The sequence below is a fragment of the Colossoma macropomum genome, unplaced genomic scaffold (genome assembly GCF_904425465.1).
Source record: "Colossoma macropomum unplaced genomic scaffold, Colossoma_macropomum, whole genome shotgun sequence".
Lineage (NCBI taxonomy): Eukaryota > Metazoa > Chordata > Actinopteri > Characiformes > Serrasalmidae > Colossoma > Colossoma macropomum.
The window spans coordinates 8,424,656-8,437,992 of record NW_023494807.1 but is presented as its reverse complement, the minus strand read 5'-3'; the positions used below and the strand labels follow the sequence as shown (position 1 = coordinate 8,437,992).

At 41.3% G+C, this 13,337-nt stretch overlaps 1 protein-coding gene across 2 annotated transcripts in view; it reads right to left on the bottom strand.

Annotated features, from left to right (window-relative positions):
• The window catches only part of ppm1lb (protein phosphatase, Mg2+/Mn2+ dependent, 1Lb), a 118,417-nt gene extending 106,501 nt beyond the window's left edge, over window positions 1-11,916 (bottom strand). Inside the window, exon 1 of one of the 2 annotated variants that reach the window (XM_036556853.1) lies at window positions 11,143-11,916. In XM_036556853.1, the coding sequence (XP_036412746.1) occupies window positions 11,143-11,541 (399 nt within the window). In that variant the 5' untranslated portion in view covers window positions 11,542-11,916. Of the gene's footprint in view, window positions 1-2,283; window positions 2,762-11,142 lie in introns of those variants that run through there. The other variant, XM_036556854.1, reaches the window with a different exon arrangement.
• Window positions 11,917-13,337: the final 1,421 nt, after the last annotated feature.

Sequence of the window (13,337 nt, the reverse complement as noted above, 5' to 3'; positions counted from 1 at the left end):
GGTCCGGCTCGATGTTTAAGTTTCAAATGATCTCAAAATCAACATTATACTCATGAAAATATGATGACAATAGTACACAATTCACTCTCCTTCACCGAGTTTTGAGTTCACTTTGAATTCTGCTTCAATCATCAGATTCATCTCCTCTGGGAAGGGGGCTGAAACACAACCCCCGCTACAAAGCATTGTTCCACATGTTGTGTGAAATTACACTTTTCCACCAGAGAGGTCTCCAAATCCCCAAATCTTACATAACACAGCTTTAAAGGAAAGACAAACATTAGGGGTTGGTTTCCTAAAGAAATAAAAATGTAGTACAGGACTAGGTTTAATAGCAGGCTGCTATGCTAACGGCATTACCCCAAGAGACTGGCTGTTCCTTCCATAACTCTCTCTAACATTTGATCCCTCGATTACAAACTGAACTAACATTACCTCAAACTGTAACTGACCACACAGAGGGAGAAGAGGGATTACTGAATGACGCCTGACTCAGCCATTCAGGTGAGGGGCTGCCGTTAGCATGTTTAGCATTGTTTGCATGTTCCCTTACGTTGCTTATTTGTGGCATACTGGTGACATTAAAACCTTCAGAAGTATTCCAACCGAGATATCACCCACTACTAGTATCTCCCCTCGAAATACTGGCATTACAGATTTTGCAATGTGCATTTTCGCCACCGCTTGGCATCCCACACCGCCGACACGTTGCTTGCTTCAGTCCAAGGTTCATCTACAGGCACACACGTACGTGTCACTCAGCGGCGGCGTGCACATCAGACATAGACTCATGGCATCAGTCCTCCCTACTGCTAATCTGATTCTTTACCAAAGTGCCGGTATCAGCGGCAATATCACTGCAATATCGGTGCAACGCTAGCAAGAGATCTACTGTCCTGCTGCTCCATCGCTCCAGTGAACGCTGCTCTACAGCCCGATGTTGGGCGCCTTTTTTACCCCTCTAGCCCATGCTTGGCATTGGGCATGGTGACCTTGGGCTCATGTGTGGCTGCTCCAGAGCGTCCTATTCTATCGGTCAATACATTTCTATGGAGATTATACAAGGCATGAAATTGAACATCAATAGCGAAACTAGTGTCTCGATATTTTTGGACATAAAGTGTTTCTCTCTGTCAGTGAGTTTAATACAATATAAGTTTGTGATATGAGCTATGACACAAATCTTTCAACTGCAGGAGTGTCGGAAGGGAAGTAAAGGGAGAAGACAGGAGGCGGAGTGGTAGAGGAGAGCAGGTTGAGGAGAGCAGGTTGAGGAACACAGTGACGCTCCATTAGCCACAGGTCACAGCAACCTTGTCCTCCAACTCCGGAGCCAAGCCAGCGGAACTAATCAATTCACCCCCCCCCACACCCTTCTCCTATCAGCGTTCCCTGAGGCTCCACCGTGAAGACACGCACCACACACTCACAAAGCAAAGCGCACGGGGCATGATCGGTCACATTCAGCGGCCAGTCTGTGCTGACGCCCACATGAGTTGTTCTCAGCGTTTCTTTACACTCCCTGGCAAGTTCCCCTTTGTTCCAGTGACTGAAGATCCAAGTAGGGGTGTAAACTTCTTAACAATGATTTGATTCAATTGCAGTTCCTTTGAGAAGCAATTCATGCATGAGGAAATTTTACATTTAATTTCCAAACTTGATTTGAAATTTGATTAATTGATTGATTAAAATGTATGTTCTGCACAAATGAACTTAATGACTAATCACAATGCGAAATGATAAACAGGGCATCCACGGATCATTTTATCAAGCCAAGCTTAACAGAACAAAGATTATCCACAAGGAGGAGATACTAGCCTCAAGCCACCTTTCTTTAAACATCACTGAATTAGAAGAAACCCACACCAGCAGGATCTCACTAATGTACATACAACCCCGTTTCCAATCAGGACACTCTGCAAAACGTATATAAAGCAAAAGGTTTGGTCAAAACAGCTTAGCAAACAGCTAACAGGCTAACAGACTGTTTACATTTTTCAGCAAAATATTTTGGAATCTATGAAAGACTTTCTGCATAGTATGTTTCTGTTCAGCTAAGCTCTTTTCATAGTTTCACCTTCAAAAATAAAACCTGATTACTTCAGTAAAGGGCAGAATAATCTGTAAATTACTAAGATAATCAGTGGTGACAGCCCTAATCAAAAATAACTTCCCAAGTTGAAGCACCATTTCCAGGTCAAGTTATCGATGCGCTTTTACATACAAAATACACATTATGCACATATAGATATACATCCTAGAGGGAATTGCAGCACTTTTTACCTTTGGTCCTAGGATATGTATCCAGGGCCATTATGTATTGGCGAAAAAACAACCGAAAAAAAAAGAAAGAAAAAAAAAAACCACCAACGAAACTACTTCTTGCTTTTGTCGAGCTGCCAAGCTGTGTGCACAATTCGACAGCTTGACAGACGTGTCTCTGACAGCTTCCAGCAAAACACAAGCGTCTGAGATTAGTAGAAGGAAAAGCAGAGCGAGGTCCACGTCCCTGATCGATTCCCGGCGCTGACAGAAGGTCAGAAGCGTCAGCAGCTTTGGTCCTGCTCAGTAAGTGCGTGCACGTGTAAGTGTATTCCTGAACCCATGCAAGCAGAAACTGTGCCAAGTCAGAGCGACCCTTTACAAAGTCTAGCGCCAACACGGCGGACCTGGTTAAACAGCCAGACCAAATAAACAAGAGCGGAAGGCCTTTTCACTGCCAACATCAGCTCCAGACGTGCCCCACTTTCTAATCTGAATTCACATCACTGGATCAATCATATCAGCTGAAAGAAAAGAAAACGCCCACAGGGCCAGCTAGTTAAACTCTGCTATCGGCCTCTGGCTGGAACTTCAATGATGTACTTCAAAAGAAACACGTCAAGCTTGCAAGACGCTGACAGAATACCAGTATTGCAATTGTATTGCTACATGCCGCCAGAGTGATCTGCCTTGCAATATTAAAAACGTCAGAGAATCGCGACTGAAGATCAACCTGCTTGATTTTGACCAAAATAGCTTGCTTTTGTTGGATTACAAGAACACCTTGATTTATATTAGTGCTTGCTTATTATTATTATAGCTTGATTACTATGTGCTTGATTATTGGATGCTATTTATTCATATCTTTAATGTCTTTTTTTATTTATCTGATTTTAAAACAGATACATTTTTTTTTTACATTCTTTTTATTGCTTTAGCAAAGTTAACAAATGACACACCATTTACCCTAAAGACCCATCCAAGTCTCTCCATTCTGTTTAAAACAAAATTATAAAAGTGATAATAAACATAGATAAAAATACATATACATATATACACATACCCATATATAATACCAAAACTACTTTATTTGAAAGTAATTTTAAATTTATTTAAAAGTTTATTTTGCAATGTATTATTATATTTTTTTCATCATTTCCAAATTTGTACTGTCTGGAAGCTCTATGTATTTTAGCTTTTAATGCTCAAACATTCCATGTCAGTATTTCTTTCAACGTTATGCACCCTCAATGTTCGTGTAGGAATTTTGTTCCTATAAATTTTCACATTATAAACTTCAAATTTGGGAATAGAAATATTGACTACAAGTATTAGTTACTGGCTGTCGGCCCAGAAAAACACACAGCGGTCGACCCCTAAACAGCACACAGTGAAACACTGCAATTGGTTAGAAGCAGGGATGAGTCAGAATTTTTGAATATTCACATTAGTTCTTGATGCAGAAAAAAAATTTAATTAAAGGGGAATTAAAGGGGAATTCCACCGATTCTTCAAAATTTCTGCACAATTCACTAACAGAGATGTAAATGAAATGACTCAGCGTGTTTTAGTGTGAAATAGTTGATTGTAGAGACTCAGATCTCTTTACAGTGGTAGTGATCGGAACCAGGGGTCACCATGACTACGACACTAATATATATTTTATTTACTATACAAAACCACCAGTGAACCTACACCTACAGTGAACCTTCAGAGCTTTAATATGTAATCTTGATGATGGTTAAATAGTGATAAATCTGAAAAAAGAAGTGAGAAACCTGAAAAAATAGGCCTTCACCCACCATGTATCTCTCCACCATGAATGGTATTTTAAAAACTTAAACTTAAAACTGCTTTTAAGCAAAAGTTTATGTCTCAGGCATCAGGCAGCATATTCATAACCATTACATGTAATAACTTCCTGAGCTTATAGAAGCACAAAACTAAATTATCTAGAAATTTTACAAATTTTTTGGAATTTCCTTTAACACGAGCTACTTAATATACATAAGTGAAAAAAACTGAACATATGTATGTGGTAGTGCACATATTAAAATGTTAATTTGCCAATTGTCCAACAAAAAGTATACATTCAGCAAGAAGTGTTGTACTATACTCGCTAACTTGGAAACAATGTCATTAGTATCTCTCTCTGGATCATTACATCGGCGTGGCTCCCACACAGAAGGCGGTGGGCGGCTTCGAAATCAATAGAGGCTCACACAAGGTGCGGCGCAAACCAGAGATGCCAATAATTACAGTCTGATCTCCTGCCATTTCTGTTCTGCCATAATCAGCATCTCCGAGCGCTAACAAAATGACATTATTTATATGCAAATGGCCCGCGTCCCCAGGCCGAGCTGTGGCATCACACGCTCTGTTACTGAGGGGCTAATATGAGTGGTGAGTCTTCTGTATTATCACATAAGCACTGAACCTACACTTGTGGCATGTTGTAAAACAGTGACTGTGTACTGATATTAAAGGAATCATATGCCAAAAAAAAATCTAATTTAATCTAATCTAAAATCTAATCTAATCCAAATGTAGTGGATCAGCCAAGATATGTTTGCTTCTTTAGTTTTTCTATGCTAATGCAGCTAACGAAAACTTGTATACAGCAGTTAGCATCGTACACATAACATGCCTAAACAATCAGATATCTGCCTCAAACTGTGTGGAGATGTTCGGTAACCTCTAAAAAACTTGCTTAGCCAATATACATATCCATGCTTATAGGGAACCGTTGAACTACTGCTTTTAAGGCCATGCCCATCAATGAAGATTTGACACAGTCCTGTTCTAAGCCATATATAGGACCTGTTTGAGAACCACTGCCATATGGCATTTGAGGTGATGGCACTTCATTATACTTTTCTAAAAATTTTATGTCAAAGATCTGTGGTGAGACCCATTGGGTACTCACTGCATTGAGCCACAAGTGTGTGAATGTCTCACTGGCCTGCCAGCATGGGGGACAAACAGCATCAGAAACAGTATTTAACATTCTTAATTTTAGTTTAATGTTTATTTATTCATGAGGATTTTTCACATCCAGTACATTTTTATGGATGAAAATCGCGGTGAAACCTTCACATTAAGTTTGATACGCTTTTTATAACGAAACCAATGCTCTAGGCTCCCGAGTAACCCAACCATCTAAGAGTTGGCCCTCTTATCAGGAGATGCCGAGCTCAATCCTTGGTGATGCCACAGCCATTCGTGGCCAGGAGTCAGAGTTGCTAGCCCACTCTGCAAGCTCACTCTGCTAGCCATTGTGGGCTTCTAATGTTAGTTGATGTAACAGAATTGGTTGTTAGCTGTTCAGCTGTCCTAACATTGCGTTAGCGGCAGCTCAAAAAGATGTGGTGGAGCTTAATGGGTCTCGGAGGACAGTCATGCTAGCCTTCACCCTCCCTGTATGGTAGCAGTGTGTGATTAGACCTAGCTAGCAGGTGGAAAACTGGGACACTCCGGACACAGGATGGCTGGACTTCTGGAGCAACAAAGAGTTTTGTTAGAGTAACACCACTCTACAGGACTGATACATGGAAATCAACCCATTAATAAGTGAGCATTCGGTTGATGTGCTAAAAAAGGCAACTGCTGGATGGAAACTCAACAGGCAAAACGTCACCATTGTTGCCACAACTGATAATGCAAGAAACATTGTTAATGCAGTGCATTGGGCTGGATTTTCACTTCACATTGGCAACAACACATTGGAACTTTTAAAAGTCCATCTTACATTCAAACTATCGCTGCTGGCTTTGTATCTTGATTTTTCGTCATTTTTCATTTTTTGACATGATTTCAAAGTACCTGCTGGCCTCTACATTCTGTGTAAATTCATGAAGAATGGACCAAAAAAAATGGCTCAAAATTACTTGTAAAAAAGTCTGGTTCCACTGACTTACATTAAAAGTAAAGTATGTTTTTCCCTCTCCTGTAAAGTTACCATTTTGGAGATATGAGGTTTTGTTCAGACAACAGTGTTATGCTTTGTAAAACAAAACTGAGGTGGCCCAGCAAACCAGGACTGAACCAAACCATGAAATGGGCCATTTTGTCCTTTCAACAAAAATCTAACCACCTTGGGAGCCACAACATTTAATGTCCAGTATGTCTCAGTATGTGTTGATGTCCTTGTTTAGGCTAAACAATATAAACGAAAACACTGACTTACTCTGCTCTGCTTTAAGCTTTAGCTATAGCCGCTTTTCTTCCATCTCCGCCAGAAAACTTTTCCTCAAAAGTTGAATAGTTTCTTGTAAAATGTCTCTCAGCTTTCGGCTGTTTTACGAGGCTGAAGTCGCTTCTCGCTGAACTTTCTGGTTCCACCTTAAATTCTGACTGAGATGCATCGATAATCGTTTTATAATCGCATCACAGCCCTCTGAATCGCAATCAAATCGAATCGTGAGGTGCCCACCCCTAGTTGATAATATGAATAATTTTATCACTATTATATATTATTATTTTTTTTTTGTTGTGGCACTGAATCATTGCTCTTCTACCAACATACGAAATCACCCATCTCCTACATTTGTCATGTATTTTATTTTTTTTTTCTCCTTGAGGTTCACTTATAATGTTTGATTTTATGTATTAAAAATGGTCATAATTAATTTTTACATGACCAATTTCCAGCCTCTCTTTATCCCTCAGAATTAAACTGGCTGTTTTTGTTACTGTGCCTTTCGGACTGATATATGTAAATGAGCTCTGTTCTGATTGGCTGTCTGTGTATGTCTTCACTCAGAGCTGAAACACTCCTTATAATTTCAGTGTGAGTGGGCGGAGCCAAACTTTTGCAGGCTGAATAGATGGATTATGTAAATGAGATGGTTCTTATGACATCGTAGAATTCAAAACGGGCTGTTTTTGTAGCTTAGTTTCCATACAGTGAACAAGACTTCGTCCAAATTTTGACAATATGTGCGCATGTCTTCAAAAAAGTGAAAAAAAAATGTAGTTGGATCCTTTAATAAACTTTTGGATTATTAAAACAACAAAGCCCACACTTTCTCTTTCACGCCTACGGACACCCTCAGAAGCTCATGTACACACTGACTAACTAGTGAGCTTAATTTAACGATGGCCCGAGGACACTCTGCACCACTCCGCTGATTCTCCACGCTGTAGAAACAAACACACAGCCAAGCTAGGCCATTTAAAGAGCCTCTATCTGGCAACCGTTTTGCATACTTCAAAAGGAGCATAAAATTAAAAAAAAAACGTACATCCCCAAACTGTCGCCTGCAGCTATGAAGACGAAACCCCAATGCCAGCCAAGTGCACCTTCTCCCAGAGAACGCTTTCACTACGAATTAAAATCCTCCCCAAATAAGAGCACATGCGGCAAGAGACCCGGCTGTCGTCCAGCAAAACCCGCTCCAGCTGCGAGACACGGTCAGACAAAGTGGTCTGCATCCCTCTCGACAACAGTGAAGGAAAGAAAATCCTCATTTTATCGCTTGAAAGACTTTGTCCATCATCAAATCTATATTTGGAGAGAAGTTTCATTTGGAGTGGTGTACGAGGTGAGGGTGGGGGTGTAAAGCAAACAGAGGGTCTCTTAAGGAAACAAAGAGTGGGCGCAAGAAAGAGGAGAATCTGGAGGAAGGGCAGATTTTGGTGGACGAGAAAGAATGGTGTGAGATACTCACTGCAAGATGACAGCCTCAGGGATTCAGCAATTTAAGGTCATCCGCAAGACACCAAAGATTCGCTTTGAGAATGGGAGCAAGAACATGGTTCGTGGCTTGGATATAGAGCTCTGAGAAACATCTACAATCAGTACATTCACAATACGAGCATCCTGTGAATAACTCTGAAACAAACAGTCAATGTGTCTCGCCAAAATTCTCGCCTTTAGATGTAAACATGGCGGTTCTAATCTTCGGGTCACGCATATGTAAGCATTACCCTCACCAATCACGAGGCTGATGCAGTTTGTCCCACTCAGACAGCTAAACTGTGTTCAAGTCAGAGAAACTAACCGAAAAGGCTAATAACCAAGTGGAAGCTAACCTAGCAAACATGATCCAGCTCAAATAAACAAACACTAAACATAGAAAACGTTATTAACATCAAATAACAAACATTACTCACTGTCGCCCTGTAAAGGCGTCAATAACAAACATCAAATAAACAAACAAACGTTACTCACCGTCACCCTCTAAAGGTGTTATTAACAAACATCAAATAAACAAACATCACTCACTGCCGCCCTTTAAATGTGTTAACATCGGATTAACAAATGTTACTACCCGCCGCCCTCTAAAGGTGTTAATGAACATCAAATAAACAAAAGTTACTCACCGACGCCCTCTAAAGGCGTTAATGAACATCAAATAAACAAAAGTTACTCACTGCCGCTCTCTAAAGTCATTAATAACAAACATCAGACAAACAAACGTTACTCACTGCTGCCCTCTAAAGGTGTTATTAACTAAGATCAAATAAGCAAATGGTACTCACTGCCACCCTCTAAAGGTGTTATTAATAAAAATCAAATAAACAAACATCACTCACCGTCGCCCTCTAAAGGTGTTATTAACAAACAACAAATGTTACTCGCCGTCGCCCTCTAAAGGTGCTATTACATACATACATCATCTAAACTGCTTATCCTTCTGGGTCACGGTGGGGTGCTGGAGCCTATCCCAGCTGTCATTGGGCGGAAGGCAGGCCTGGACAGGTCGCCAGTCCATCGCAGCGCAGACAGACAGACAGATTCACACACTCACTCACACCTAGGGGCAATTTAGCATGTCCAATTAGCTTAACTGCGTGTTTTTGGACTGTGGGAGGAAACCGGAGTACCCGGAGGAAACCCACGCAGACACGGGGAGAACATGCAAACTCCACACAGAACTGACCCTGGTCACCCGGCTGGGAATCAAACCCAGGCCATTCTCGCTGTGAGGCAACAGCACTACCCACTGCGCCACCGTGCTGCCCAAGGTGCTATTAACAAACATCAAATAAACAAACGTTACTCACCATTGCCCTCTAAAGGTGCTGTTAACAAACATCAAATAAACAAACATTACGCGCCGTCGCCCTCTAAATGCGTTGACACATGTATGTAATAACTGTGACAGGCCTAGTGTAGACGTTAAAAAAAAAAAAAATTCTTTAAAGGTTATTTGTTTTTATGTATGTGAATGCTGCAATATAAAACAGCAGGCATTAGTAAGAGCTCAGGCTTGGGAAAGAGAGGGCTGCCTCCATATATCATCACAGCACGACAGCTGCAACACTGAGCACAAAGTCACCACTGAGGTCACTAGAGCATCAGCATGAACTTCAGCTATTGTTTTACCATGTATGTGTGTGTGTGTGTGTGTGTGTGTGTGTGTGTGTGTGTGGGCACAGTTTTTTGGTCAAAAGACGATCATATATATTTTCATATACCTAAACATTGACATTATCCATGTTGCACATATTGAATTATAAACAGAGTTATATCTGTTTATGTAGAGCTGCATACACTGAACACAAATACTAAAACACTCTACAAATGACACAAAAATAACTTTTTTGACCAAGAGTGGCTTTTAATGATCACTCCAAATGTTACAGGGGAATTCCACCAATTTTTCAAAAATGCTGCATAATTCAGTGGTAAAGATGTAAACAAAGTAATTCAGAGTGGTTTGGTGTGAAATGCTCCATTCTGAAGACACAGAGTTGTTCACAGTGGTGGTGATAGGAACCAGACGTCCACCACTAAAAGCTCCCTCACATAAAGTTATTACATGAAATGATTATGAATTCACTGCCTGATGTTTGAAACATTGTTTTATTTTTTAAACAACAACATTTTTTAAACAACAATCATATTCCTTAAATCCATTAAATCCGAGGTATAAGGCAAAATTCCTTAAATCCATTAAATCCGAGGTATAAGGCAAAATTCCTTAAATCCATCAAATCCGAGGTATAAGGCAAAATAGTCCCCAAAGAAAACTTTTTGCTATTCACTCTGAACAGATGTTTTGGTTCTCAAACACTGAATTATGCAGAAATTTTGAAAATTCTGAGGAATTCCCCTTTAAGACAGTGTTGAAATGATACTTGGGTCCAGTTCAAATATTTCTGATCACACAGTGGAGTTTTAAGTTACAGAAAGGCAGACTTTTTATACTACTAGTACTGCTACTACTTCTAACAACAACAACAACAACAACAACATAATAATAATAATAACTTTCATTTTGTCTGAGCAGTTCACAAAAGCTTGCCAAACATCAAAGACTATCTGAAATATTGGTTTCATTATGTTTATTTTGAATTACGTATGGTCCCATATATTCTTAATTTTAGCGTTTTATTCACATATGCAAAGGTTTGCGCACCCCTGCTCAAATTTCATGTTGTTGACTGAGTGAACACACTTCTGCACATTTTAACACACAGTTCCTGTTTATTTACTGAATTTAAAATGTTAGGGGGAAAAAAATAAAGCATAAAACGTGGCCTGTGCAAAAGTTATGGCACACTTGATATTTTATGTTCTTCCAGTATGTAAAAGCTCAGCAAGTAAATAGAAGCTGTGCGCTAAAATGAGCAGAAATATGCCATATTTGAGTTCCCTGTGGATGATGTGTTCACCTACTCTCACTTCTCAAATCAACACAACACGCAATTTGACCAGGGTGTTTTCAAACTTTTATATCCAACTGCATTTTAGTATTTTTATCATTTTATTTATTCCTATACTTCCACTATAATCACACTAAACAAACGGGCTCCGTGCTGTCTGTTACCCCTGATAACCCTGAGCAGATGAATCCACCTGTTCAGAAGCCTCCAGCCTGTGAAGCCCGCGGTCAGTGCAGCGTGTGGAACCCACCAGCCCCTCAGACTTACCTCCCCTCCGTGGCCGTCGAAGATCCCGAATATGGACGGGTGGGTCTTGTTGAGCAGGTCGGTGAGCACCTCGAAGCGGTCCTCCATGTGCTCCCTCCGGCCCTGGATGGCGTACACGGCCACGTTGTTGCTCTTGAACTCCCAGGTTTTGGAGAACTCCGCGTCCAGCACGTCGACCCCCCCGAATTTGTCGTTCTGCATGATCTCGGCCACCTTCCCCTTCACCATCTTCACGGCGTCCCGGCTCGACTTGACGATGGTCTTCACCTCGTCCGTGTGGAAGAAGTAGCTCCACAGAGCCAGGCTGATGCACAGCAGGAACAAGGTCTCCGGTCTTAGCAAGAAATAACGCATGATCCGGCCCAGGAGAGACAGCAGGGTCATCGTATCTCCGAGCATTTAGCCACACACGCACTGAGCCCCCCCACCCCACACCGCCGCCGCCGCCGCCGCCGCCGCCGCTGCTGCTGACCTGCTGGCTGGCTGCTTCTGCTCCACCAGCGCGTCTCAGTCCATCTTCGACCGCAAACGAGCTGCTAAAAAACTCTCTTCCTAAAAGATCGAGCGCATTATCTAACGTCCACCTCCGGGGCCACAGAGCAGGAGCGCTGCTGCCTGTCCGGCTCTCCCGCCTTCCTGTCCTTCCTGTGGCGCAAATAAGAAGCTGGAGCTGCAGAGACGAAGTGCTCCCACCGCACACAACACTGCCTCTCCTTCCATAGCACAGAGACGCAAATGTCAGCCGGAGGGAAATAAACCCTCCTCTCCGGTTCACAACAGTGACACACACCGTCCTGAAGTGTGAGCACACTTCACTTCACTTCACTTCACCAGAGCTGCCTCTGCACTGGGACTGAGCAAACATTCCAACTGTTTTGTAAAATTATTTATAATATTATATATTATAAGACAAAAAGTTTGAGCAACCCATGTATGTATATATATATATATATATATATATATATATCAATTATTATTAAATGGTTAAGATGTAACCAAAGTCATTCAGAGTGGTTTGGTGTGAAACGCTCTGTTCTAGAGAACCTTACCGAGTCTCTCATAAAAAGTGACTACGTTATATTGTTACAAATACGCTGCCTGATGTCAGAGACACTGTTTTAGTAAAGTTTCTAGGTAAGTATTTGGCCTAAAACATAGATTTTTAAAAACCCTTTACAGTGGAATGGAATGGGGTACATGCAGGGCATTGTAAGGCAACCTAGTCCCCAAAGAAAACGTATTTCTTCAGATTTATCACTATTTTACCATCATCATCAACATTCCCTATAAAACTCAGAAGACACGTGTAGGTTCACTGGTGGTTTTGTATTGTAAATAAAAATGGCTCTATTTGTGTTGTAGTCATGGCAACCCCTGGTTCCTATGACCACCCCTGTAAAGAGCCACTGTAAAGAGTCTCTACAATCAACACCAAACCACTCTGAATGACTCTGTTTACATCTCAACCTCTGAATTATACAAAGAAAATTTAAACTGTCTGGCTTGAGTGGTATATAACTTCATGATATATTATAAGTTATTTACAGCTTCTGTAGCTCAGCATTGCAGCCTCAACCTCATTGTGTTTCCGCCTACTGGTGCTCTCTCACTACAATATTCAGCATGCAGTACACAAATACATCACACAAAACTGACAATTTTTACAGAAAACATTGATCTCAAGGCTAATTCTACTACTTAGCATTAGCATATAGCACTAATTGGTCGTCTAATTACATATTCATATATGTAGGGCGGCACGGTAGCAAAGTGTCGCCTCACAGCAAGGAGTTCCTGGGTTCGATTCCCCGGCCGGGCGACCAGGGTCCTTTCTGTGTGGAGTTTGCATGTTCTCCCCGTGTCTGTGTGGGTTAGGGTCCAGTGACCCAGAAGGAGTAGAGTTAATATTAACTCTAAAGTGTTAATAATGTGAAATGTCTTATTCCTGTGCAGCTTCTACATTTTTCCCCAAAAGTAAATTAATAAAGGATACTTAAGGCCTCAACAAAAACCTTTCCTCCTATTTGGGCTAGTTTAGCCGAAATAGCATTGATCAATAGAATGGGACACGCTGAAGCAGCTGCACATGAGCCTAAGGTCTCCATGGCCAATGCCAAGTGTGGGCTAGAGGTGTATAAAGCCCCCCAGCATTGGGCTGTGGTGCAGTGGAACTGTGTTCTCTGGAGTGATGGAGC